The sequence below is a fragment of the Cyanistes caeruleus genome, chromosome Z (assembly GCF_971803275.1).
Source record: "Cyanistes caeruleus chromosome Z, bCyaCae1.hap1.1, whole genome shotgun sequence".
NCBI classification, from domain to species: Eukaryota; Metazoa; Chordata; class Aves; order Passeriformes; family Paridae; genus Cyanistes; species Cyanistes caeruleus.
The window spans coordinates 53,767,128-53,792,682 of NC_141732.1; the positions used below are offsets into that span (position 1 = coordinate 53,767,128).

The 25,555-nt window shown below is 39.2% G+C and overlaps 1 protein-coding gene across 6 annotated transcripts in view; it reads left to right on the plus strand.

The window, feature by feature from the left end:
• LOC147648453 (uncharacterized) overlaps positions 1–24,778 on the plus strand; it is a 30,376-nt gene extending 5,598 nt beyond the window's left edge. For 2 of the 6 annotated variants that reach the window (XR_015280394.1, XR_015280393.1), the window contains exons 4-10: positions 4,960–5,032; positions 6,175–6,211; positions 13,055–13,095; positions 16,427–16,639; positions 19,177–19,260; positions 19,356–19,449; positions 20,000–21,829. Coding sequence is in view for 3 of the 6 variants with exons in the window: in XM_086867954.1 (XP_086724080.1) it covers positions 4,967–5,032; positions 6,175–6,211; positions 13,055–13,095; positions 16,427–16,639; positions 19,356–19,406 (408 nt within the window). In the remaining 3 variants the exon portion in view is untranslated. Of the gene's footprint in view, positions 1–4,932; positions 5,033–6,174; positions 6,212–13,054; positions 13,096–16,426; positions 16,640–19,176; positions 19,261–19,355; positions 19,450–19,999; positions 21,830–22,256 lie in introns of those variants that run through there. The other 4 variants (XM_086867954.1, XM_086867952.1, XR_015280395.1 and 1 more) reach the window with 3 other exon arrangements.
• The last annotated feature ends 777 nt before the right edge of the window (positions 24,779–25,555 follow it).

Consider the following 25,555-nt stretch of genomic DNA (forward strand, 5'->3'; position numbering starts at 1 on the left):
CTAGACTATATATTTCCAATATATATATATATTTCTATAACTATATATTTCCAAGATTTTTGAGCTGTGGATCAGGCATTATTGTTTTCAGATGTGATTTGATATTGGGTGTTGCACAGGAAGGAAAGAATTTAATATTGTACTTTGGCACACCAATATCTACAAGACCATTCCACCTCAGAACAAGAGTTACTTCACAGCAGAACCAGCATCAGACCTCTAGGACTACGTGAAAAGGCTGGATCCTTACTGTAGTGGCAATCATGTCTTATCATCTTGAAAAATTAGGTGGTAAAAATATTTAGAACAAATACCATTTTATTAGCATAATAATAATTTGTTCTCCAAATGAAGATGATGATATTTTCTTGCCATATTGGAGTACCATCATTTAACCTCCATACTACACAAAGTGCATATGTATTAATACAAGGTGATGGTGAACAAAGCAAAAATTATAGGATAATATTCTACTGCTGCTCCAGCAACTCTGCAAGATGCCTCATTATGTGATATATCATGCAAGTAGCCACACTAATATGTAAGTAATTATAAAATTATTGATTCTAGCAGACAGTTGCTCTTCACCAGTCTTCACAAATTACATAAATGAAATTGAAGGACACTGTTCAACCACACTCCATTTGGAGATTTATTTTAATGAAGACGTAATGAAGCAGAACGTTTTCTTGATAGAAGATAACGATAGCAAATGACAGAATTATTTTGGAACTCAAATGTCTTGGTAGCACATTGAAATGGATGAGTGGGTGAACACTAATTTAGGAGATGTTCAGCAAGTTTGAGATAATACGTTAACTTAGATAGCCAAAGATCTGAAAAGTGAAGTTGAGAAAGGCATTCAGAATTATTGGCTGTGCAACTCAAAAATGAATTATAGGCATATGATCTGACCTTCTGGGACATTTCAACAGCTTCAAAACGCTCAGTGCCCTTGGCATCTTTTCTAGGCAGAACTAAACAATCATTGTATTCCAATTTGTTCTGAGGAGTTTTATCTCAAGGTTTGGAGGTTTTAGCATGGTCTGTGTCTAAGCCTCAGCTTTTTTAGTAGCCTGCACATATTAGGATAAAAATATCCAGTTGTGAACCAGGATTCTACTCCAAAAGACTGTGAAAAAAAGTGGAAAAATGTAATGGTAATGCACTATAAATTGTTTGAGGAAAGAACTTGTCTTTTAAAATATTTTAAAATCTCATTATGTCTGATACTTAGCCTTCTTTCCAGTACTTGAAGGGAGACTACAAGAAAGATGGAGACAGACATTTTACAAGAGCATGTAGTGACAGGACAAGGGGGAATGGCTTCAAACTTCAAGAGAGTTTATATTAGACATTAGAGTTCTTTACTGTGAGGGTGGCAAGATACTGGCACTGTCTGGAGAAACGGTTGATGCCGCATCCGTTGAGGTGTTCAAGGTAAAGCTGGATGGAACTCTGAGTGACCTGGTCCACTGGAAGGTTTCCCTGTCCATGGCAAGGGAATTGGAATTATATGATATTTAAGATAATTTTTAAGATGATGTCCTTGCTGAGCAAAACATTCTATGATTTTAAATCTAACTTCTTCAACTATTCACCCTTGTCCTTTCATCACTTTCATGCCCTTGTAAAAAGTCCTTCTGTGGCTTTTTTGTAGATCTCTTAAGTGCTGTAAGTCTGCTAGAAGTTCTTCCTTGAGCCTTTCCCAGGCTGGAAAACTCAAACTCTCTCAGCATGTCTTCATAAAAGAGGTGCTCCAGCCCTCTGGTCACCTTTGTGGCATCTCACACCAACAAAACCATGTCCTTCTTATGTTGGGGACCCCAGAGCTGGATCCAGTACAAAAGGCTGTGTCTCACAAGATGGAAGAGAGGGGCAGAATTACCTCCCTTAACCTGCTGGTCACACTTTTTGTGATGCAGCCCAGGACATGCCTGGCTTTCTAGGCTGCAAACTCACTTTGCTAGGTCATGTCAGCTTCTTATCAGCCAGCAGCCCTTGTCCTCAAGGAGGCTCTCCACCTACTGATTACTCAGCCTATATCCATGTTTGGAATGACCCAGCACAGAGGTAGGCCCTTGAATGTGACCTTGTTGAACTTCCAGAGCTTTGCGCCGGACCACCTCTCTAGCCTGTCCAAGTCCCTCTGGATGGCATCCCTGCCCTCCAGCGCATCCAGTGCATTGGTGTCTTCAGCAAACTGGCTGAGGGTGCTTCCACTGTCCGTGTCACTGATATGGGTACTTGTGAGGTACTTGCCCAGGGAGGCAAAGATTTAGTTTCAGATAAGCATTGTTAAAATGAGAAGCATGGCTTTAAGCCTGGCAAGAGGGAATTCCATGCTCTGCCTTAGGGGAGAGCCAAAGAAGAGATACCCCACCCCAAACCCTCGTGGGGTGTCAGCCCAGGGGTTCTGACTGGGTTTGAGTCCCTGGGGTTTCCTCCTTGTTGTGTTCCTAGTGGTCCCTGACCCTGAACTCCACCCTGGTTCTATCCCTCAAAACCCTTTTCCCTGCCTCTGTTCAGGGCTCTCTGTCTCTGGATCTGAGTTTGTTCCTGCGCTGAATAAATGGTTTCATGAACAGAAGCCCATCTTGTTGGTGTCCCATGCTGGTTCCTGGTAACTGTAGCTTCTCTGGACATGATCCTGTGGCCCTGGAATGCAACAGATCCTACATATAGCACTGGTCCCCTGAGGAACGCCACTCATCACTGGTCTCCACTTGGACATCAAGCTGCTCCCACAATTCTCTGAGGGCTACCATCCTGTCAATTCCTTATCCACACAGTGTTCTACCCACCAAATTTGTGACTCTCCAGTTTAGAGACAAGGATGTCATGTAGGACAGTGTCAAATGCTTTGCACAAGTCCAGGTAAATGATGTCAATTGTTCCTCCCTCATCCACCAATGCTATAATCCTGTCATAGAAAGCCTCCAAATTTGTCAGGAAAAATTTGCCCTTAGTGGAGCCATGCTGGCTGTCACCAATCACCTCACTGTACCTCCATTCCAGAAGGACATCCTACATGACCTTGCCAGGTGCTGAGATGATACTGATGGGCCTATAGATCCCTGCTTCTTCCTTATTTCCCTTTTAAAAAATGGGGATTATATTTCTGCTTTACCAGTCAGTGGATTGCCACAACTTCTCAAATACATCCTAGATACTTCCTCCATCAATTTCCTCAGGATCTGCAGCTGTATCTCATCAGGTTTATCTCAAAATACATCTGACTCTTGGAGCTTTCATTCTGTGTATCCTTTCTCCATGCTTTGAAACATCTTCTGAGAGAAGAATTTTTGTAAGAGCTGGAGAAGGAAAGCTGTCAAAGGGTATATAAATCCAGGAAGAACAGGGTGAACACCATGGGTTACCATATCTCCACAAATATAGATGAAGTGCTGACTGACAAATTACAGCCCTCCCTGAACTGCAATAAAATATATGCCAAAATTTTAGCTGCAAGAAAAAAGGTGGTGTTTGAAAAATTCCCATGATTTGGAGGCAATATTATTTTGAGACTTGAAACTTGGCCTTTAGGCTTTGGTTCAAGCTGCACTGGAAGTCACAGGCCAAATTTTCATGGTTGTAGGAAAGCCCGAGACAGCCAAGCATTTGCCTCAGTGCATTAACTGCAGAAAAAACCTGCTAGGAACAAGGAGGGGAAATGAAATCAGTGCAGTGCAGAGGAGCCAGGTGAATGCTCCATCAGTGTGGAAAGTAAATCTGATACACAGCTGTTAGTATACAAGAGACAATATTTTAGTGCAAATTATGCATGTTATATGGTCATTATTTCAATATATCATGTGAGGGATGTTGTTGATAGTATTTTCATAGAAGACATGGCACTTACTGTCATTCTCAGTGTCTTCTTTTCTACCTTTTGACTAATTTAGTCCTATTTATGCTTTTCAGTGCTTCAGTTTGTGCTGGTTTAAATCCTAGATGAAAAATTAAACCCATTGCAGCTGCCCCCTTTCCCCCTACCCCTTCTGACAATGGGGGAAATTAGGAGAGATTATAAATTGGAATCAATTTACTGAAAAAAATCACAATAGTCACAACAGTATTAATAGCAAAGAGTGTACAAGAGGGAGAGAAAGAAGGTGAGAGTTTTACCCACAAAAGGGTATTTGCCACCAAACATCTGCCTGGGCAGCAATCAGTGTGATCTCCAAACACAAGCAACATAGAAACAATCACCACATGGCACTGAGCAAAACAGAGGCAGCATGCCAGGGAGGCTCCTGTGGCTCAACCTCCTCCTGCCCGGCCCAGAAACAATGGAAAACAGGGACAAAACAAAACCTGGAAAACTACTTTTCCAAATAAATTGCTGCAGTGCAGAGATGCTGACTCTGGTGGTGGCAGCAGTACCAGAGGTGCAGGTAGCCGCAGCAGTGGTGTGGGTGCAGGGGCTCTCTCTCTGCAGCAGCAGTGGCAGCCAGCAGCTCCAGTGTGGTGGCTCTGATGGCTACAACAGCTGTGATGACAGTTCTGTCCTGGTGCCCAGTGGCAGCACAGTCCTGAGTCCAGGCTGGCACACACCCTTCCGTGTGACTTGGCTAAGGATGGTGCCATTTCTGTTTCTGCCCAGGCTACACCCCTCCAGTGGTGGGGTGGTATGGAATAGACAGCACCCAAAGCTCCATCCCCTTGTCCCTGTATCCAGGACAGAGTTCTTAGGCCTTAGGACAATCATGCTTACTTCTCACCTGGGGTGTATCTAAGGGAACGCTGGTAATGGAACAATGCTGTAGAGGAGGTAAGTATTTCTAGTTTTTTAATTGTAATAGCCAAAGGAGAAGATTCAAGGCTTTGCCTCAGTTTTCCTGGTAATTAGCTTAGAAATTCTTTAGCTGGAGATCAGTAAACTGCATAGTAGGAAATAGAAGGCTTATAACATTCTTTTTTTTTTTTAAGGTTTTAAAATGAGTTTTTTATACACAGTGTTGTCATGGAAATGCTACTGGGCTTGAAGCAGCTGATTTTCCTGCCTGTCAGAAACTTGTGGTCACCAGTGGTAAGTAGGATGTCAACCTATGCTTCTAGCAAGTATTATAATTAAGTTTCTGCAGGGCAGTTTAAGCATAATTTCACTGTTCTGATAGGAATGTCATGTAAGAACAAACAAATCTTTCTGAAAATAGCCTCTGAAGAGGCAGAATCTCCTAAAAAGAAATAGCAGTGAAAACCCTTTGTTATCCAAAACGACATAATGTCCCTCCATGCATCAGGACTTAAGTAGAATACAGCAAATTTGCATGGTAAGGCTTTTGACTGATGAAATATAAAAGTATTTTAACAAGTGAGCAGGTTATTTTGTCCTACGCTAGCAAAAGGACTGCATGAAAATGACCCCACACTGCTGGTCAGTATCAGAAGCCTGCAGAAGGCAGCTCTTTCCCATGGTAGCAGCAGAAAGTATTCAGGAAGCAATCTGTGCATAAACTCAGATCAGTGCATGTGTGTAATATACATCCCCTTACTTGTGTCCTCTTTTCAACTGCTAAAGGACAGAGAGGATCTGGGGCTAAACATGCAGTAGAATATGGCATTTCAAGTTAGTAGATTCAGTTGTAGGTTTACTTTAGAATTTCCGGAGGTGTCTCTAGCTCCCCATGTTCTCTCTATCTGGATACCATACCAAGATGAATATGGCAGTTCTCATGCAATCAACCTGCAAGAAGGAGTCTAACATGTGCTTTGTCAAAGCAGGAGTCGCATCACAGAAACCATGTTGTATAATGTTCACAATGTCAATTCATAATGGGGTTCTTCTTTTCATTTACTATGTCTGTGGGGTATTCCGTTTGTGTCATCTGTAGTCTAAAGACATCCTGATTACATTTAAATTGTTACCTTCAGATTGTGACCACATGTTTTCTTGAAAATTAAAGTATGTTCTATATTGAGAATGAAAATTTAATGGCAGGGATAGAGTCTGTTGTAGAGCTGATTTTCCTAGTCTCAAATTTTAAAAATGTAAAATTCAAAAGTAGTTAACTTTACTAGTAGTTGACTATACACTGTACCACCATCCCAAGCCAGTGAATAATGTGGGTTTTTTGTGGAGTCTGTATGTTGAAAATAACCATCTAAAAATTTCTTCCTTTGAGGTGAAAGAGTATGTGGATAATTTGGGGCTGTTTATCCTTTCTACAGGCTTGTTATGTTTTGCTATGTATGGCTTTACAGGAAGGTAAGAAGAGTACCTCACCTAAAGAGAGACATTTACGTAGTAAAATTATTTTTATTTATTTTCAGTGGTGTGTTGGTCACTCAGTTTTCAGATCTAATGGCATTACACATCTTCATGAGTTGCAAGAAACAGCAAAGAGTTCATCCAGGACAGATCAAGGCACAAAATCTCAGAACATAGGATTTCTGCATATATCTGCTAAGAAATATAGTATCACAGAGTCAGCTAATTTGGAAAAGACCTTTGAGATCATTCAGTCCAACCAATGACCAAAGACCACCTTGTCAACCAGACCATGTAACTAAGTGCCACATTTCTTTCCTTAACCATCTCCAGGGACAGTGAAACCACCATATCTCTGGGTAGCCCATTCCAATGTCTATCACCCTTGGTGTGAAGAAATGCCTCCTAATGTCCAATCTAAACCTCCCTTCGAGAAGCTTAAGACTATGTCCTCTTCTAATATTCATAGCTGCCTGGGAGAAAAGGCTGCCTCCCACCTGGCTACAACCTCCTTTCAGGGAGTTGTAGAGAATAATAATGTCACCCCTGATTCTCTTCCTCTCCAGGCTAAACAATCTCAGCTTCCTCAGACACTCCTTGCAGGATGAGTATTCCAGACTCCTCACCAACTTCACTGCCCTTCTCTGGACTTGTTCCACCACCCCAATGTCCTTCCTGAACTGAGTGGCCCAAAACTAGACACAGGATTTGAGGTGCAGCCTCACCAGCCCAAATACAGGGGGACAATCCCTGCCCTGCTCCTGCTGGCCACACTATTGCTGGCTGCCATTGGCCTCCTTGGCCACCTGGGCACTGCTGGCTCCTGTTCAGCTGCTGTCACCAGCACCCCCAGGGCCTTTTCCTCTGGGCAGCTTTCCAGCCACTCTGCCCCAGCCTGTGGCACTGCCTGGGGCTGTTGTGACCCGAGGGCAGGACCCAGCTCTGGGCCTTGTTGAACCTCACAGCACGGCCTTGGCCCATGATCCAGCCTGTCCAGATCCCTCTGCAGAGCCTGCCTGCCCTCCAGCAGATCAGCACTCCCACACAGCTTGGTGCTGTCCATGAATTTGCTAATGGTAGACTCAAGCCTCTCATACCACCACCAAAGATAGTAAACAGGACCGGGTCCCACACTGTTTCGTAGGGGACACCACTATTGATGAGACCAAATATGCTTGACTGAAGGAATCAGTTAAATTCTGATCATCTGTATGGCAAAATTACCCTAATTGGGCAGTTTGCAAGAACTCTTTTTCTAATGTAACATTTACTGAATGGGGTAAACAGTCACACTTCTTCGTTATTTTTTCTTTTCTTTTTTTTTTCTTTTAATTTGTTTTTCTTTTTTTTCCCTATGTTTTTCTCAGTTTGAAAAAAACCCCACAAACAACAAAACCAACACATAAATTATCCTATAGAAGGCATTTTTTGGCAATGTGGTTTGCTAGTCATAGTTTGAAGTGTTTTTCCAATTACCATTATATGTCACTTTAGCTGTGAGTTTGATGCTGAAAGTCTTTTGTTTGAAATTTTTCTGAATTATACAAAATATAATATGATATGATACAGTTAATATAATTAATATATTATAATTATGTATGTGTATATTAGGTCACTCTTTTTTTGTTCAAATTTAAGTGTGGAAAAAAAATCACTATAATAACAGCAAGAACAATAAGAAGTCTTTAAACAGTTAGGTTTTTCTATGCTAATTTATTTCTTACTATTTCCCTAAAATAATTTTCTTGTATAATTTATTTTGCTGAATAAAAATAATCACAATATCTAGTAAAATAATCTCAATGTTTTTGTTCATTTGAAATACGATCAAGCATGAGATTTGTATCGTCTTTTTTTAGGAGCTGTCATGTTAAAATAAGGTGACTTCTTCTGATTGCTTACGTTACTCCATGCCATTTAACAGACTACTTATTGCTGAATGGGACTCTAATAATTCAGTTTCTTGGAATTGTGTGCAGTTGGAAAAAAGGCACCCAACTGGAAATACTTCAAAATTGCTTAGGTTTTGTGCTCTCAGCAGTAAGCAGTAGATTGATTTGGTTTTTTTCATGCTGTGTTTACCTTTGACTTGCTTGTCTTCAGCACTTTGAAAACTCAGCTTCAGTATCTCCAGATGGATGCTCCATATCACACTTTAAAAATGTTAGCCTGAAAATTATGTCTTGTTCCATTTCTGAAAGCAGTGAGGATCATCTTTAATGCTGTATTTTTCTCATTTCATCCACCCCTGCCTATCCACTGGGCTTTCATTTGTTGCTTTTATTTGCATATGTGGTAGTTTTCCAGCATGCTTTGCTTTGTGCACTTGGATCTGCAGGCTATTTGTCTGTCATACTCTCTCTTTGTGCCCAGTGGAAGTGTCCTTTTATCATCAAGCTCTTGTTTCACCTCGCTGCATTGCAACAGAGCTTGCACAAGCAGTCGTAATACTAATGCTGTTCTAAGAAATAACTGCTGAGGCATTCATCATTGAAACGAGATATTTTCATCCAAATGTCTTAGAGACAAGGTAGTCCTACCCTTAATTATGTCAAGGACCCTTTGAAGTCTCTGACTTCAGCAAACTAGATTATGTTCTACAACTACTTTTATTCTGATGTCCTTTTGCTCCTGAGCAAGATACTTAACTTTTCAAAGGTCTAGAAAGCCTTCAATGACACAGTGTAAAATTTTTTATTCGGGGAGACATGAGGAAGATCTTGAATATTCATCTATATTATAAGCTATGTCTAAATTAATTTAAGGTGATATAGGGTACCTTGCATTTGGCAAGGTAGGAAACTTACAGAGAAATTGAATTAAGGAGGAGTTTATTTTCACAGAATGGTGCTTTCTTGTCCATTTTTATTCATTTTTTATCCACATTGTTTTGGAAAGAGAGGGAATCTGACCATGAATTATCTGTGGGTTCAGTTACAATGCTTGAAAATGGCATCTGACTTTTGTAGAAGATGTTTGTACATGCTCTGGATTTGAAAAAGGGGGACAAGTGAGAGGAAATTATGTTGTGATTAATGTGTTAGTCATCTTACTCTTGTCAGATATATGAACCGTCAACCTTCTTACAAGGCTTTGGCAATCAGACTGACACTAACTGTGAAGACTGACATTACTGTGTCTGTAATCTCTATGTATTTCAAATGAACTCATTGCACAATCTATATACCATCATAAGAAACATTCTTCTATATTTTCCATATATGGGAATATTCCCAGATTTTAGAAATAGATCTCTTTGTAGAAATGCACAGTACACATCTAAGAGGAAAAGAGACCTTTGTCTTATTTGTTCCCACATTCCTCACACAGAGAGTAAACATCAGGTTAAGTCTAAACTGGCTATTTTCCAGGTTAAGCGCAAGTTATCCTATGCTGCCCTGAACCACATGTTTCCTTGAACCTCTGTTAGGGAAGAGTGATCCTGAAGGTGTGCCCAGAGGCCATGATCAATATGCACATGGTAAAGGGTAGGTTGTGAGCAGGTGGGCACTTATTGCACTTCAAACTTCCATGGAATTCCAGATGATGTCCCTAAAAAAAGGCAAATTTTATGTGCGTGCAATCAGCATAAGTAAGCACAACCTTAGAAAAGCGGTGCAAAGGATTTTGTTGTTGTTTTTTCTTTCAGCTTACTCACCAATTCCCTCCCATGATTTAGTCAAAAAACTAAAAAGACTAAAAACTACAAAAACTGGATGTGGCACTCAGTGCCATGGTTTAGTTGATGAGGAAGTGTTAGGTCATAGACAGGACTTGATGATCTCAAAAGGTCTTTTCCTAGTTCATTGTGTGATTTTGTGATTCAGTGAAGACTCCACATCTACATTTTTATATTAATGTGTCTCATTTTTAAGAGATACATCTTTTTTTGCATCTTTTTTAAGATGCAAGTAGATAAGAAGATAAGAAGAAAAGGTATTATGAGCTCCTGTGAACACTTTTACTGAATAGTTTAATTTGTTTGAAAAAAAATATATCAAAGTCTTGCTATTGATTAGAGAAGTCAACAATGCTCCAAACAAGAGTAAAAGAGGTATAATGAAAGGTAGGTTATGATTAACAGAGTTGTCTTTATTCAAAGTGTATTATGTTTTCTCTTGGACATAGAATACTGAACAACACTGACAGATTTTATAGCAACTGGGCAACATTATTTGGTAGAGATGGTGGGAAAGGGAAGAAAACTATCACTAAAGAAACTTTTGAGAGTTTTCCTCATGCATCCTCTTTTTATATAAATAAACTGTAATATATGTAATTTTCTGACAATATCAAATGCTTACTGTGGAAAAAAGGAATTGTTTATTGAAAAGGCAGATTGCCATTGGCCTCCTTGGCCACCTGGGCACTGCTGGCTCCTGTTCAGCTGCTGTCACCAGCACCCCCAGGGCCTTTTCCTCTGGGCAGCTTTCCAGCCACTCTGCCCCAGCCTGTGGCACTGCCTGGGGCTGTTGTGACCCAAGGGCAGGCCCTGGAAACCTTGGCCTATTGATCCAGCCTGTCCAGATCTTTCTGCAGAGCCTTCCTACACTCCAAGAGATTAGCACTCCGGCCCAACTTGCCTGCAAATTGCCTGAGGTAGCACTCAATCTCCTTGTCCAGGTTGTCAACAAAAAAATGAAACAGAACTGGCCCCAGTACTGAGCCTGGAGAATCCCACTGAACATCAACAGGATTTAACTTCATTCACCACCACTCTCTTGGCCAGGCCATCCAGATGGCTTTTTACTCAGCTAAGAGTGACAGCAAAGTGTAACTGCATAAAGAAAAAGAATGAGGTATTTAAAAACACAGATATAGGAAGGACACAATAGACATATTTCTGGGCACATGCAGCTGAAGGAATCAAAATATATAAACTCTTAATTAAGTGTGAGTAAATTACAATTAATCTAATTTTTTTTTTTTTCTGAATACTATGATCTTGTAAGGAATTCTTGTGCTATAGAAACAATGTTGCATGTTTAAGCAGTGTTTAACAAGTAATTAAGATGCAGACAGAAATCCATCTCTCATTACACACCATTAAATAGCTGGTATGATAGAGCTGATACCTCTCAAACAAGAAGTAACACAGCAAACTTATCCAGGGATGAATTCAGGCTCTGAGTATATAAGGCAAAGGAATGACAATTGAAGGACGACTGTGTTTCAAAATATATGGAAGGGTGGATCTAGGATAAGGCATCTTTTTTTTACTGCTACTTACGTGTTTAAGTGGGATAATGAAAGAAATTTGTGTGCTTATCACTAACAAGGAAAGTCACAGTTTCTAGTGTTAGTTTACATATCTGTATCTTCAAATGAAAGTAAGTAGTTTACTTCCAAAATTGTCAATTACAGTTACGCCACGTAACATGACAAAAATTTCATTAGAGTGGCTTAGTAAAATTTAAAAGGCCAGTAGCTTCCAGGATTAGTTTTCACTCAACTTCGATTCCTTGCTTTTCCACATCTATACTGGCACACACCTTTTGATTACAATGACATATGGTATTTTCTTACACTGTAATAAAGCACAGATTTCACAGAAAAAAAGCAAATCCAAAGAAGCACAGGGAATTATGTGATGCCATCTCTGCACTTTCAATCAAACATTCAGATATGCATTGCAAGCACTGGCCTGTTCCAAACCAACAGCTTCCTTTTGCTTTTTCTGATTTGCAGTCATGATTCATAAAAAGCAGAGAGAGTATCATAGAAGCACTGGTGTATGTTAATAAAAGCTTTAATATATTGGACGAATTTATTTCCTGTCCTTCCTATTTTGTTGGCCATCAACATACATACAATGGAAGAGAGAATTGCCAGTCTCTCAGAGAGTAGAAGAGGAACCTATTAAGACAGACTGGAGCAGGGAAGGTTACTTTTTCTACTGGAGTAGTGGTCTAATCTGTGCTTAGAGCTTTAAGGTCTTCAGCAGTAGATGTGAGGATGTGAGAAACTCCTGCATCACCACTGTGTGTCATCAGAACTGGGAAACAGACTGAAAGTTGCTTTCGTGATCTGTCCTCTCTTCTGATGTCCTTAGACTTACAACATGTTAATTTTCCCAGTTTAAGAAGGCCTGCTAAATTTCTCATAGATGCTTTGATCAAATTTTTAACTTCAGTAAAGGAATGTATTCCCTGGGCCTGTTCTTATAAACAGTGGAACAATATGAATAATGTATCATTGTAACAATATTGTTCATTATGGAAAATAATGAAACAATAAAATTTTGCAATAAAATTAAGAGAAATTATCAGTCTTTGATAGGCAGCTGGCATATGTAGTTTCAGCTTGGTACACTAAAGTAAAACTAGAAAAGCTTGACAGGCCATCAAAATGGAAAAAGTCATGCTAATTCAAAAAGTGTACAAGCCCCCAGAATATAGTTTAAGCCACTGTTATTTCTCTTAATATCTTGGTAGCATTTAAAAAATATATGTTATGGAACAAGCTTGTAGGAAGAATGAGCTCATTAGTTTAGCTGTAAAATACCTTAAGTACAAGGAGTAGCTGATGAGAGCCATTTAAAGGAGCTGATGAATTGACAGAAAATATTATTAAGACAAATTTGCTTAAAAAAGCTCAAGCCAGATATCCTGGACTTTACAAAGGTATTTTGTGAAGGTTAAAGGATGTACATTCATCTTTTTCCCTGGCACTGCAGTGGTCCTGCTCAGTTCTGGATGCCAAGTACTCTCAATCTTGTAAGAAAACACTGTACCAGAGGGTGGTGTGCATGTCTGACTTTGGCTCAGGGTGACATAAATTATTTTTGCTTTTGCTATTATAGAGGCATTTCTTTGAGATACACCTTTCTTATATTTATAGACACTGATCAAAATTTCATGGACTGGAAAGCAGGAGAAAAGGTTAGTACATGGTAAACTACAGTCTATTTGTTTCTAAGCCACAGGTAGGTGTGTTGTGTGGAAGCAATCAAGCTTCGTCTTCGCATCCCTCAGCTGCCTTTGATTGGATTCCATAAGGTCAAGGCAGAACTGTAGCTCTCTTACTGTAGAGAAATTGTTAGTACTATCTCATGGATATTTGGCTGTTATCTGAGGTCAGTAATGTCTCAGAGCAGTGGGCAGGTTTTTTCCACATTGTAACATTTAGAAGAATATATCACTTTATGACATGCTGCTTTGTCTGAAGGTTGTAATTTAATTTATGTGTTGAGGGAAATGCCCTAGCTGGATTTTCTGATCCCCTTAATATAGGTGATTGATAACTTTGGAGTGGAAAGGGGTTTCAAAATTTTCCTGTAAATATCATCTCTTCAATAAGATGTTGAAGAGAAAACAACAGTAAGGGCAGATACTGCACAGCCAAGTAACCTTATCTTTCCTGTGGAATATGAGACCTGAGTACATATTCCTTGTCTGCTTCCATCTGTATTGCATCTTGGGCTTTCTGTGATCATCAGATGAATGAGGACTACTGGATCCTACTACTGGATGATTCTCTGCATTTTAAATGTCTCTGTGCTTCAGGAGAACTAAAAAAGAAACGAGAAGTAACTGTGCTCATCTGAGGACTGACAAATATATTCTTCTGCCTGTTGCTGGGTCAAGTGTTCTGAGAAGAAATTGAATTTTATTGAATTGAATACTGAGAGACAGTATTTTCAGTATGGAAACCACAAGTCTCAGAAAGGGAGTTTTTCACTACTTGTTCCTCTTTTCCACAAATATAATTATTTTCATCTTTACTGCTTCTTTAATGTATCATGTATGAGGTATTTTTAGCTGACTTCTGGGAAAAGCAATTCATAAATTCTATGCAGGTTATTTTGATATTTATATAAAATTCCATCATGGTGAATACAAGACCAGCAAGAGCTCTTTAATTCATAATTCATTTTGTTGAGTTGGTTATCTATATGGGAAGAAACTATGTTGCAAATATTTACATCTCCTGTTAAATGTAAATTATTTTAGAAGTTTTAAATTCCAGACCAAAATAATGAAAAAAAAAGTTCTAGATAACACTAAACTCAACTTTTCTCAGTGCAGAAGAACGTTCAAAAATACTTGCTTAATAAGTTTAGACTCTTGAGGTGTGTATGCTGAGCAGAAGGAAAGACCCTGTGCTTAGTTGTTAACAAAAGTGGTGAAGTCATTCAGTGCTCAAGGTCCCTTAGTGCTGTTGAACATAATGAAGACAAAGCAAGGAGGAAAGGTGTTTATTTGGTAAAATCTTAAAGAATATAATTCTGTTATTTATTGAAAAAAAACCTGAAAGGCAATGCAGTCACTGGTCATGGTCAGCATGGATTCATGAGGGGAAAGTTCTGTTTAAAAAACTTAATTTCATTTTACAACAATGTTACCTGTTGCCCTGAAAACTCAGCTTCTGGGCTTGCTGACATGGTTTTCTAAAGACTTTCCCAGGACAGTAACTGTAAACATAGATATGTGTACATTCTTTCTATTACACGTCTTGTGACGGGCATCTCTCATGGCCAGTGCAGTGAGAAAGTGTTATCCTGACCATCCAATCCCTGGCCATGATCAGAAGCCTATAAATCCTGGGAGGAAAAATAAACCTTTTTTTCTTTTCACCACACCTCGAGCTGTGTCCGTGTGATCTATTCGTCTTCAGTGGCAACAGTTACCCACCTAATAGAATAAGGGAAGCCAGTTAATGTAATCCTTTTGTATTTCAGTAGAGATTTTAATGTTGTCTCTCACAGTATTCTTGTGGACAAAATGTCCAGCACATAACTAGATAAACACATCATGTAATGGGTGATCAGCTGGCTGATGAGCCAAGCACGAAGGGTCACAGTGATTAGGGTGGCATCAGGCTGGTGACCTGTCACTAGTGGGGTTCCACAGGGCTCCATCTTTGGCAGTGTGTTCTTCAACATCTTCATAAATTACTTGGACATACCATGAGCAGGAATACTAAGCAAGTTCATAGGTGACACTAAACTAGGAGGAACTGTTGACTCCATTAATGACAGGGATCTTGACAAATTAAAGGGCTGGGCAGTCACCAGCTCAATGAAGTATAACAAGGGAAAGTTATACTGGATTCTACACTTGGGAAGGGATGTGCAGACAGGCTGGGGAATGAGATGCTGGAAAGCAGTGCCACAAAATGGGACCTAGGGGTCCTGGTTTGTGGCAAGCTGAACATGAGCCAGCAGTGCCCTGGCAACCAGGAGGGCCACCCGTGTCCTGGGGACATCAGGCACAGCATCAGCTGGGCAAAGGAGAAGATTGTCCTGCTCTGCTCTGAGCTGGGGCAGCCTCACCTCGAGTGCTGGGGACAGCTCTGGGTGCCACAGTATATTACAGGTTCACAGAATGCATCACGTTGGAAGGCATCAAAGCAGGTCATCTGATCCAATCTCCCTGCTCAAGCTGTTGTAAGAGTCCCACCCCTACTACTGTATCCAGCTCTGGGGATCCATAAGAAGATATCCACCTGTTGGAGCAGGTCCAGCAGAGGGCCACAAAGATGATCAGAACACCTCTCCTCAACAGGATTAAAGAGTTTTGGCTGCTCAGGGTGGGGCAGAGAAGTCTCCAGGGATCCTTCCAGTACATAAAGGGGGTCTATGTAAATCTGAAAAGAGACTTTTTACAAGGCCATCTAGTGATAGAGCAAGGTGACAGAGAGAAGGTTTGGATTAGATATTCAAAGAAATTCTTAACTGTGAGTGTGGTGAGGTTGCTCAGAGAAGCTGTGAAGGCCCAGCCCCTGAAAGTGTTGATGGCAGCCTAGATGGGTCTCTGAGCAGCCTGGTCTAGTGAATGATGTATTTTATTTTATTTTATTTTATTTTATTTTATTTTATTTTATTTTATTTTATTTTATTTTATTTTATTTTATTTTATTTCATTTCATTTCATTTCATTTCATTTCATTTCATTTCATTTCATTTCATTTCATTTTATTTTATTTTAAGATTATTCTGTTGATTTTGTTTTAAGTCAATGTCTAATTGACAGAGTTTACACTCTGTAAGTGAAAACACACTTGAATTTGGAAATAGAGCTCTCTGGGTGATTTTCTTTAGAATGCATTCATTATCATTACATTTTCTACACAGAGAGAGAGTGTCTGTAAGTGCTAATTTTGTGCTCAAAACTATTGATCAAGATACTGTAAATTTAAAAAGTGGGAAATTATCTTATTTGAAGTCAATATGACATTAGTCTAACTGTCATTTTGCTGCATTGTCTGAAGGGAATTGGAGTGCAGAGTCCTGACACCTATCATCACTTTTATATGCCAAGGGCATGTCTGGATGACCCATGTCTCCTGCAGTGCAGCCTGGTCTGCTGCTTGTTCACAGGCCGTAGCAATGCCTCCCTGGCTCAGTGGCAGCTGTACTCTGCAGGACAGAACCTGACAGATTTGAAGCAGACATCGCTGTCTATGGAGACAGCCTTCAGAACCGTAAGTGTCTGGGATGCAGACAAATACATGTCCCTGCAAATCTACTGAAGAACATAAGTTACCTGTAGTTTCTGAATTACACTTTTAGCATTTCACTATAGAAAAAACTAGCTACTTCAAATTTTAATTTAAATTCTTGACAAACCTAATTTATAATGAACTTCATAATGTTCAGAAAAAATGTTTGTTTTACAGCATCATCCTTTTTACTGCATACAGAAACACAGTAGAAGTTCAAAAGCATACTTCCCTACAGTCAAATTTTGTTCTTTGTTATAATCCCATTGTCCTGATGACTGTGAGCATGCATCTGAAACCAGAAACTCTGGCTCACTGAATTATAGTAAATTCTGATGTAGCAAACTGTGTTGGTCAAGTTGTTTATGTGGCACATTCCAAATTCCCTGAAAGCCTAGAATTGTCAAAGCCTAGGATTGTCTTAATTTACTCCAGTGTGGTGAAAACAGAATGCAACTTGGAACAAATTGGTCTAATTAACTTAATATTAGAATGTATTTGCTATTGTTAGAGAGTAGAGCCTGAAAAATACAACTACAGTGTAACAACCACAAAGTTAAACAGTTTCAAGAAGTTCACAGAACAAGATAAAATTGGGATGGAGGAGATTCTGAGAAATTTAATCCATTTCCCTTTTCTGGTTATGGTTGTCATCACTATAGGCAGGTCTGTCAAATCTGTTGGAGAAAAATCTCCAGTAATGCCAAATGTACCGTCATACAGAAACACCATAGATATCCATTTATTTATTGAAAGTTACAACAGCATTAAAAGAGAAATCTGTTGTGGCCAATTATTCTGCCTTCAATGCAGATTCTGATCTTGAACTCAACCAAAGGAGGACCTCCTAATGCACACAGATCATCTCTCATGGGAGAGATTTAGCAGATCTCCATGCTCTGTTTTGGAGGGCATGGGAGGGCCAGTTGCTGCTTTCTGCTAAAACTTTGTGCCTGATGTATCTGTTTAAATTTGTATACACCTCTGCTTGGTTCAGTCATCTACTCTCAGCTGAACACAGAAATTACATGTACTTCCAGGATCCATACTGCTGTTTTTTTGGGGTTTTTTTGATGTAGTTGAAAATCTGGGCTGCTAAGCTTCTGAGGTTTTGTTTGTTTGTTTTCATATGGAGGATGAATAAATTAAATAAGTGGTTTTTCTTCCATCCTTCAAAATGCAGGAACGTTTAAAATTTTCATCATTTTAGCAAAATTCCTTTTGACTTCCCTGAAGCAAGAACACCTATGTAATTTGTAAAATAGTGATTCAGTGGTTAGATTTCCCTGCTGCACTTTTAATGTACTGATTTGCTATGGATCTTTTGTCTCAAATGGCACAGACTATTTTTATCTCTTACCCTGCACAAAAACTTGATGCTTGCACATATTGGTTTCTTCCCTATTCAGCAACTGTCATCTCATCAAGATTTTGTAAGCGATCTCCTATGTGGGAAAATAAATTCTCTGTTCCCAGGTGGTGTGGCCACCCATCCATATTCATTACGGCTGATGTTGTTTTCCTTCTTGTTGTTCTAAATTCACCATTACAGTGATCAGCTCCTTGGTCATGGTTCAGTGGTTGCTCTTGCTGTGTGTTGTTCCATTCCTTAGGTAGAAATAAATCCCTGCCTACATCCATCTGTTAGTGATTGCGTTAGAAAAGCAGGCATTACAATTCAGGGTCAGAACTGAGGTCCATTTAGGCTCATATCCTGTCTCTAGTAATAGGCAGGAAGCATCATGGAAATTAATTTTTCCCCCATTCCTGTGAACTCTCTCCTGCTCTTAAACATGCACTTGCATTACCTTCCAGTCTCTTGCTTCTATTGACTTGTTTTTAACTTGTCATCTTTTTTTGGTTTTGGTATTGGTCTTGGTTGGCTGTTTGGTTTATTGCTTGGTTTGTGGGGTTTTTTGTGTGTGTTTTTTTAAAATATGAATTTGGTCTCATATATAAAAACACATTTTGATAATAACCTGGTTCCTCAGTAGAAAAACCTGAAACTAAGGGAGTTTTGCTATGATACATGTTGGTCTTTGAAAATAAATAAGGTAATCACACATATACCAGCAACGATCTGCTGGTGTTAAAGATAATGTGAGCAGACAGGTGGAAGGAAAGATGTTGAGGCAGTCTAAATAAAAATGCAATGTCTAGAAAAATAATATATAATTATATAATATATAATATAATATATATATGTAATTATATATATATATAAATGCATTGTCTAGAAGAGCTTATTTTTTTAAAGTGCAGGTTAAAAAGCATAGATATGCAATGTTTGTGGTCACAGTGACTTTCTAAGAGTAGCAGAACAGTGCCTTTATTCGGGAATATTAGGGAGAACAAAGGCAGAGGATGGAAGAGGGGAATCATGGAAGTAGGAACATCTTTTCTCCCTTTGCTCCTCATATGCTGCTGTTCATTCTTTCTAGCTGCTTCTAATCAGATTTAGATGGTGAGCAGTTCATTTGCTCAAAAATAAATGCAAGTTTTCTTTGATTCTGCATCAGTTCTCATGAAAGACACTAGGCAGGTGGATGTGGAACCTGAAGGCCTCCAACTACAACAACAAAAAAAAGCATACATCAACCAATGTAAGCAATTCTGTGCTGCCTGATGTGTTGGGGAAAAGGGGAGCTGAGTTTTCACAGCATTAATTTTCTGTTTTCTGTGACATCATTGTTTACAGGTACCTATTATGGATCACCATTCATTCAGAATGGGGCTGGAGGCCTACTAAGCAGTTACCAGGTGACAAGTGGACTAGCTTTTTATCAAATCAGGTTATAAAAGTTCATGTGTTTAATTTATTTAAAAGACCTTTGTAGAGTTTATCATCAGAACCTTTTTGGTTACTCTATTTCCTGGAGGAGGTTTATCTCCTCTAGAAAGATCCTGTATTCTTGCCAGTGAATGTGTTTGCATATGTCTGTGTATGTGTTTGCTTCCCTCTCTTGGAATGACTTTTGCACCTTGAGAATCCTTAGTTACATGCAATGACAGCCTCAATATACAAAATTTCTGCAAGTCACATGAGACAGAAAACATAAAACCCTGCTGAGGAAATAATGTACAACACGTGTCAGTAAGAAAGAGACTTCATTAGTTATTGAAATAATTGAATTTTTTGCTTTTGAATGTACTCATTGCATCCTCTTCTTTCCTTTGATTCATGCTATGAAGAGGAGACTCCTTGGTATGCAGCATCACCTTAGTGCTCTACCTTTAGGGAGGATAATTAATATGATCCTAGAATTGGGTTCATTTTTTTTCTCTAAGCACTTGAAGCATTTTCCTTGAATTTGAGATGATTTTTTTTTCCCCCCCCCACAGAATCATAGAATGCCCTGAGCTGGAAGAGATCCACAAAGATCATTGAGTCCAACTCCTGGCCCTGTACAGGACATTCAAGAATCACACCATGTACCTGAAGGCATTGTCCAAACTTCTTGAACTCTGCCAGGCTTGGTGCTGTGACCACCTCTCTGGGCGGCCTCTACCAGTGCTCCGCCACCATCTGGGTGAAGAACCTTTTCCTGATATCCAACCTAAACCTCCCCTGACACAACTCCAGGCCATTTCCTCAGGTCCTGTCACTGTCACCACAGAAGAGAACAGTGCCTGTCCCTCCTCTTCCCTTCATGAGGAAGTTGTAACTGCAATGAGGTCTCCCCTCATTCTCTTCTCCAGACTGAACACACCAAGTGACCTCAGCCACTTCTGGTGGCTTTCCCTCTTTTTTATTATGTAATTTTTTTTTCTGAAGTTATCAACTCAAATCACTTAGACATTCAAAAATCCTTTTCCAGTATAAACATGTAGAACCCCAATTTGTACAAATTTACATCTTCAAAATTTTTTCAGTGAAGTAAAAAGAGCTCTTCAGGTAGTTTGCAGGAGTAATAGCAGAGTTTTGCTTCATCATATGATGACTCTGTCCTACTTTGCAAAATATTATTGTCTCATAAGTTTTTCTTTACTGTATAGAATATTCACTATAATTATTATTATTATCATTTAAATAAGATTAAATCATCAACATTTCCAAACTATATTGCCAACATGGAAAGAAATACACCTGCAAGTAAGGTCACTTAGAAATATTTCTTTCTAATTAGTTCATGGACAGTATTTTTTTTGTTGTGTGTACATGAGGGAGAATGTCACTTTTTTTTTTATGAGTGTTGTCAATAAAATGCCCTCACCTATACATATATCTTTTTCCCCAAAAGTTTACTCTCTGTGACTGGAAGGATTGTCTGCTGCTCAGAGGTGGTGCTACCACCCACCACTGGCTCATACAGCTTCCATTGCTACAAAAGACACAACAAACATTTTCTACTCTACAGAGTAGTACAACAAAATTAGTGACTGAATTTGTGCTGTGTAACTAATTTACACCTTGGGAGTGAGTCTTCTGGTGGGGTTTCTCTGAGCACAAGTTATATCATGCTCTTACTCATGTCTGAGGATCACAACCAGCCTTTTTTGTCTTTTGTTCTGTTTGTCCAGGCAGACTTGGCACAGCAAGCTGGTTCACGACACCTTCGAAGTTCCATTTCAGTAAGATGGGTACACCACACCCTTCTGCAAAGGGGTGAAATGCAGGGCAGAGAGGCAGGAGAAAATACTAGTTTCATGCAAATCTATTTGCACAGGGATTTTTTTAAAGTGCAGATTGAATAACTAGGGCTAATGTGCAGAGTGTAATTCTTGATGAAACATCAGAAGAATTGAGAAGAGAAGGAAGGAAAAACCTGTTTTTTTCTGAACCAGAGAGATGATGACCACATAATATCCCAATACAATGACAGCAGAGGAATCACTTGCTGTGAAATGGGAGTTTGCACTGAGCAGGTGCTGATTTGTAGGGTGGTGGGTGTTCTAGTAATAATGAAACGTGGTAAGACTGTATACAGGAACAAAACATAATGTCAAATTAATACTGTAAATGGAAATACAACAGGAAAGAAAGTACTATCAGATAATCAAGTTACTGGTAATTTTCTAGATTTAGAATCCAGTAAGCTGAGTAAGCACTGGATTTCAGATGTGTTATCAGTAGTCTAAATGTTATTTGAATTATTTTTTTCTTTTATCTAACAGTGATTATATACATCCTGTGAATTAAAGCCAGGTTATTAAGAACTTGCAAACATTGACTGTGTATGTTGAATTTGTCTCTTTTTCATAAACAAAAATTCGTAACAGAGCAGTGTTAAGATGTAAGAGAGTCACACACCGCAATTCTTAAAGTAATGATTAGATTTTTCTAAGTATTTAGTGCAGGAACTGAAAGCATTTTTCATTGTTTGGAGTAGTTATGCTTCTTAATAGGGGCCTGCTGTCAGAGTAACTAGTTTGCACTGAAATAATTTCTCAAATAATTTTATGCCCAGCCCCATATTCAAACAGTCTCTTAGGTGTTTGATTTGCACCAAGACTGGGGGAAGTTATGTGTACCTTTGTGGAAAGAACAGCGCTCGCAACGTACTGTCCTTTAACAAGAGAGAGTTTGCTTTCACAATACAGGTCTGGCAAAGATCCTTTCTCTGGTGCTTTAATGTATCCATCCCTTCCTCTCTACTAGGACATCCTGCTGATATACAGCTGGAATTTCTCAAGGAAGAATTGCTGGGAAAGAAACAGACTGCATCATCTTCTCTGAAGGACGTGTTGGCACAAAAGCATTTTTAAGTTTCAGAAGTTAAGACTTCTCAGTCTGCTAGCACAGTGCCTTTCAAATTCTTGAGGCTTCATATGGCAAGGAAAACATTGCAACAAAAGGAGGTAGACAGAGCAGACAAGTATGGCTGCACATCTGGCATGTGTGGACCATTTATAAATTTGCAGACTTGCTGTAGTCAGAGGCTTAGAAGCTGAGATTCTGAGTATGTCCATGTAATTTGAGATATGTTCTCAGGATAGAAGTCTGTCCTACTAAATATGCAGATGAAACAACTGTTGGAAAACTGAATTGTAGAGAGAACTCATCCCTGTGTTTAGCATTCCCCTACTTCTAGATAGCAACAAGGGGACTCATTTTACTGGGTAATCAATGCAGAAAAATTGTACAGCCCTACAGACAGACCTAAAGTATCCTCTTGCCCACAACCTCTAATGAAGTAGGGCTCTAGAGAGAAAAAACTCAGTTTTTAAACCCAAATGAGCAAAAAAATCTTTGAAGAACCTGGTCTGAAATGTCTAGATGCATTTGCCTCTCCTAGTTATGCAGACAAGAAGCATGTAAGGAATCCTGCCTAGCTCTTCCTTGTTTCTTCTGCAGCAGACAACAATCAAGCAGTATTATTATTTGAAAAAAAACCTCCAATTTTGTATACACTTTCTGCTGTCACAATTCATTGGAAAGTAGCCTTCCATTATAGTTTGGCATGCAAAGAGCAAATCAGATGATGTTACAGTCCTCTTGACCTACCTGCAAATGAAGAGAGTTCGTATGAAGCTGACATTTGCAATGTAGTGTTAGTTTTGGTTTAATCTTCCTCTCCTGTACTGGTTTCCAAAGCAAATACAAAAATGGGAGGAGACATAATTGCTGAATTGATCTGAAGGGCTTTCTCAGACCTGTCAATTCTGAGAGCAGAAAACAGCATGGAGTGCTGATTATTCTTTCAAAAATTTGTACTGAAGCTATGAAGATCTGGAGACTTAGCAACTTTTTAACACTAGGATATTTTATGCGCTGTTTGGTGTGAAAAAAGGCAGTTAATAGTCCACAAAGCTCAGCTAAAAATAGAATTTATCTTTATGGGGAGCCACAAAGCCAAGGGTATATACTGTGATTTTAAACAGTGAGTAACAGTTACTACATTGTAGTGACAACTCTCAGAATATCTACAAATGCAAATATCTGTAATGGAAAAATAAGAGAAAGGTAACACTGTCAAGAGCCATTTAAAGTGGCTTATTGTGGATCATTGCACATAGTGCACAGAAAAATATACAACATATTTGACACACTGGGACATTTGCACACCCACATTCTCGGAGGAGTGCATGGAATTTAAAAGGAGGCTGCAGCCAAAATGCCTAGGTAATTTTGTGCCTTCAGTTAGAGCATGAATGGGGTGCTTTTTGTTGGTGTGGTCATCCACAGCAAAGTGGAGCAGTACATACAGATAAATATGTTCAGGGTATTTTTTGACTTCTGATTGCCTAAGATTTACCAACAACCCTCCTTTTGATGGAGGGTTGTGTTGTGTTTTCTACATTATAACATTATGTTGCTGAACTGGTCGTGCATGTCACTCCAAAAAGACATGTGGGACCCGCCTTTAGTGAGAAAACAGAAGAGCAACACACTGTACTGTCACTAACACTGCTTTCAAATATTCATGTCAATATCTTTGAGGATATGTTTATCATTGATTGTAGTACAAAACTGTCTGGAACATGAGAGTTTACTAAATTTTTTCTCTTTATGTTGATTAGCTCAAAAGTAGGGCAATAGCAGAATCCTTAGTCATGTGTTTTGTACTCCAGAACTTTTTATTCATAGTATTCATACTTCAAGATGCAAAATGTAACCCTCTGAATTACAGTACTGCCATATTTTCTCATGAATTATAAAAAATATCAGTAAGATTGAACTCTGCATATGAGAAGTGTATGAGAGGAAGGAGTTGCAGCGGGTGACAAGTCTGTTCAGCTCAATGCAGTTAGTCATCACTGTGGGAGGATGCATTCAAGCAACCTGGCATCAACAAAGCACCTGGTCTCAAACTTTTCATCACTGTTTTCCAGAAACAGTTGCCAATGACTCCAGCCTGAATTTAATTATTTCCTGGCTTTTGAAGGCTTGACTCTATGACCTGACATACTTTGTTTTTGTAGCTCTGTGATTAATGTCACACCATTACAAAACAGTGCCTTAAGGCTGGGGAAAAAGGAAAAAAACCAAAAAAACCAGCCAATTCTTGTTTAGGCACTTGTTTTTTGGAAAAGGTTTGTTGTACAACTGGTCTTTCAAGTAGAATTTCATAAAAGCTTGATGTACATAAAAAAGTGTGCTTTCTCAAATTATTATAATAAAAGGCTGTCACTTAGTGGTGTATAGCCTCAAAGACTAGTAAACTATCTGCATTTAATTTCTTCAGGGTCTTTTACAGAGTCTTCATTCAACCTGAAATAAAGGGGGTGTAATGTCTGCAATCAAAGTAGTGAGATGTGAGGTCAGATATGACCTAGAGAATTCACTTGCAGACAATAGGGGGTGTGTGACATGCCTCTTTCTGGTTTGCCTGCATTGTAGAGCTTATTGTCTCCAAGCATTAAACTTCTCTGCCTTTCCTGACCAGCTGATGAAAAGGAGGAGGAATAGCTGTGGTATGAGACACTGAAATGTACTACTGTCACTTGGTGACCCTCAGACTTTGTGGAAATTTTCTCCACTTTGTCTAGCACTCACTTCTTCCCATTTTGTCCTGCAAAGCCACTTGCCTAATCCCAGAGTTTGTTAGAAAGCTGCAACGCTGCAACCTGTACCAAACCCATGTTGTGATTCCTCTGAAGGCCACACAACCCTTCTTATTCACTGCAATGAAGTTGATGGTGACCTTTATGAGCATGAACACCTTTCATGGTGCACACAGTAAAAAGAAGTGAACAATCTTCATAAAGGAATTAGCATTTTAAGCTCTCCACAGGCAGCCAGTTTATAGTGAAGTAGAGTGGCTAACTGGGTGTTGGCCAGAAGGTAGACCAACTTTTTACTACCACAATGCACAGCTAAAGATGAAACTCTAAGCAGCCTCATTATGAAAAATTGGTCATTGAATGAGAGATGTTTACTGCAGGGATAAATGAGGTATTTTCCAAGTACTTGCTAGTACACTCAACCCAGAATAAGCACATGGAAAGATTGATCCG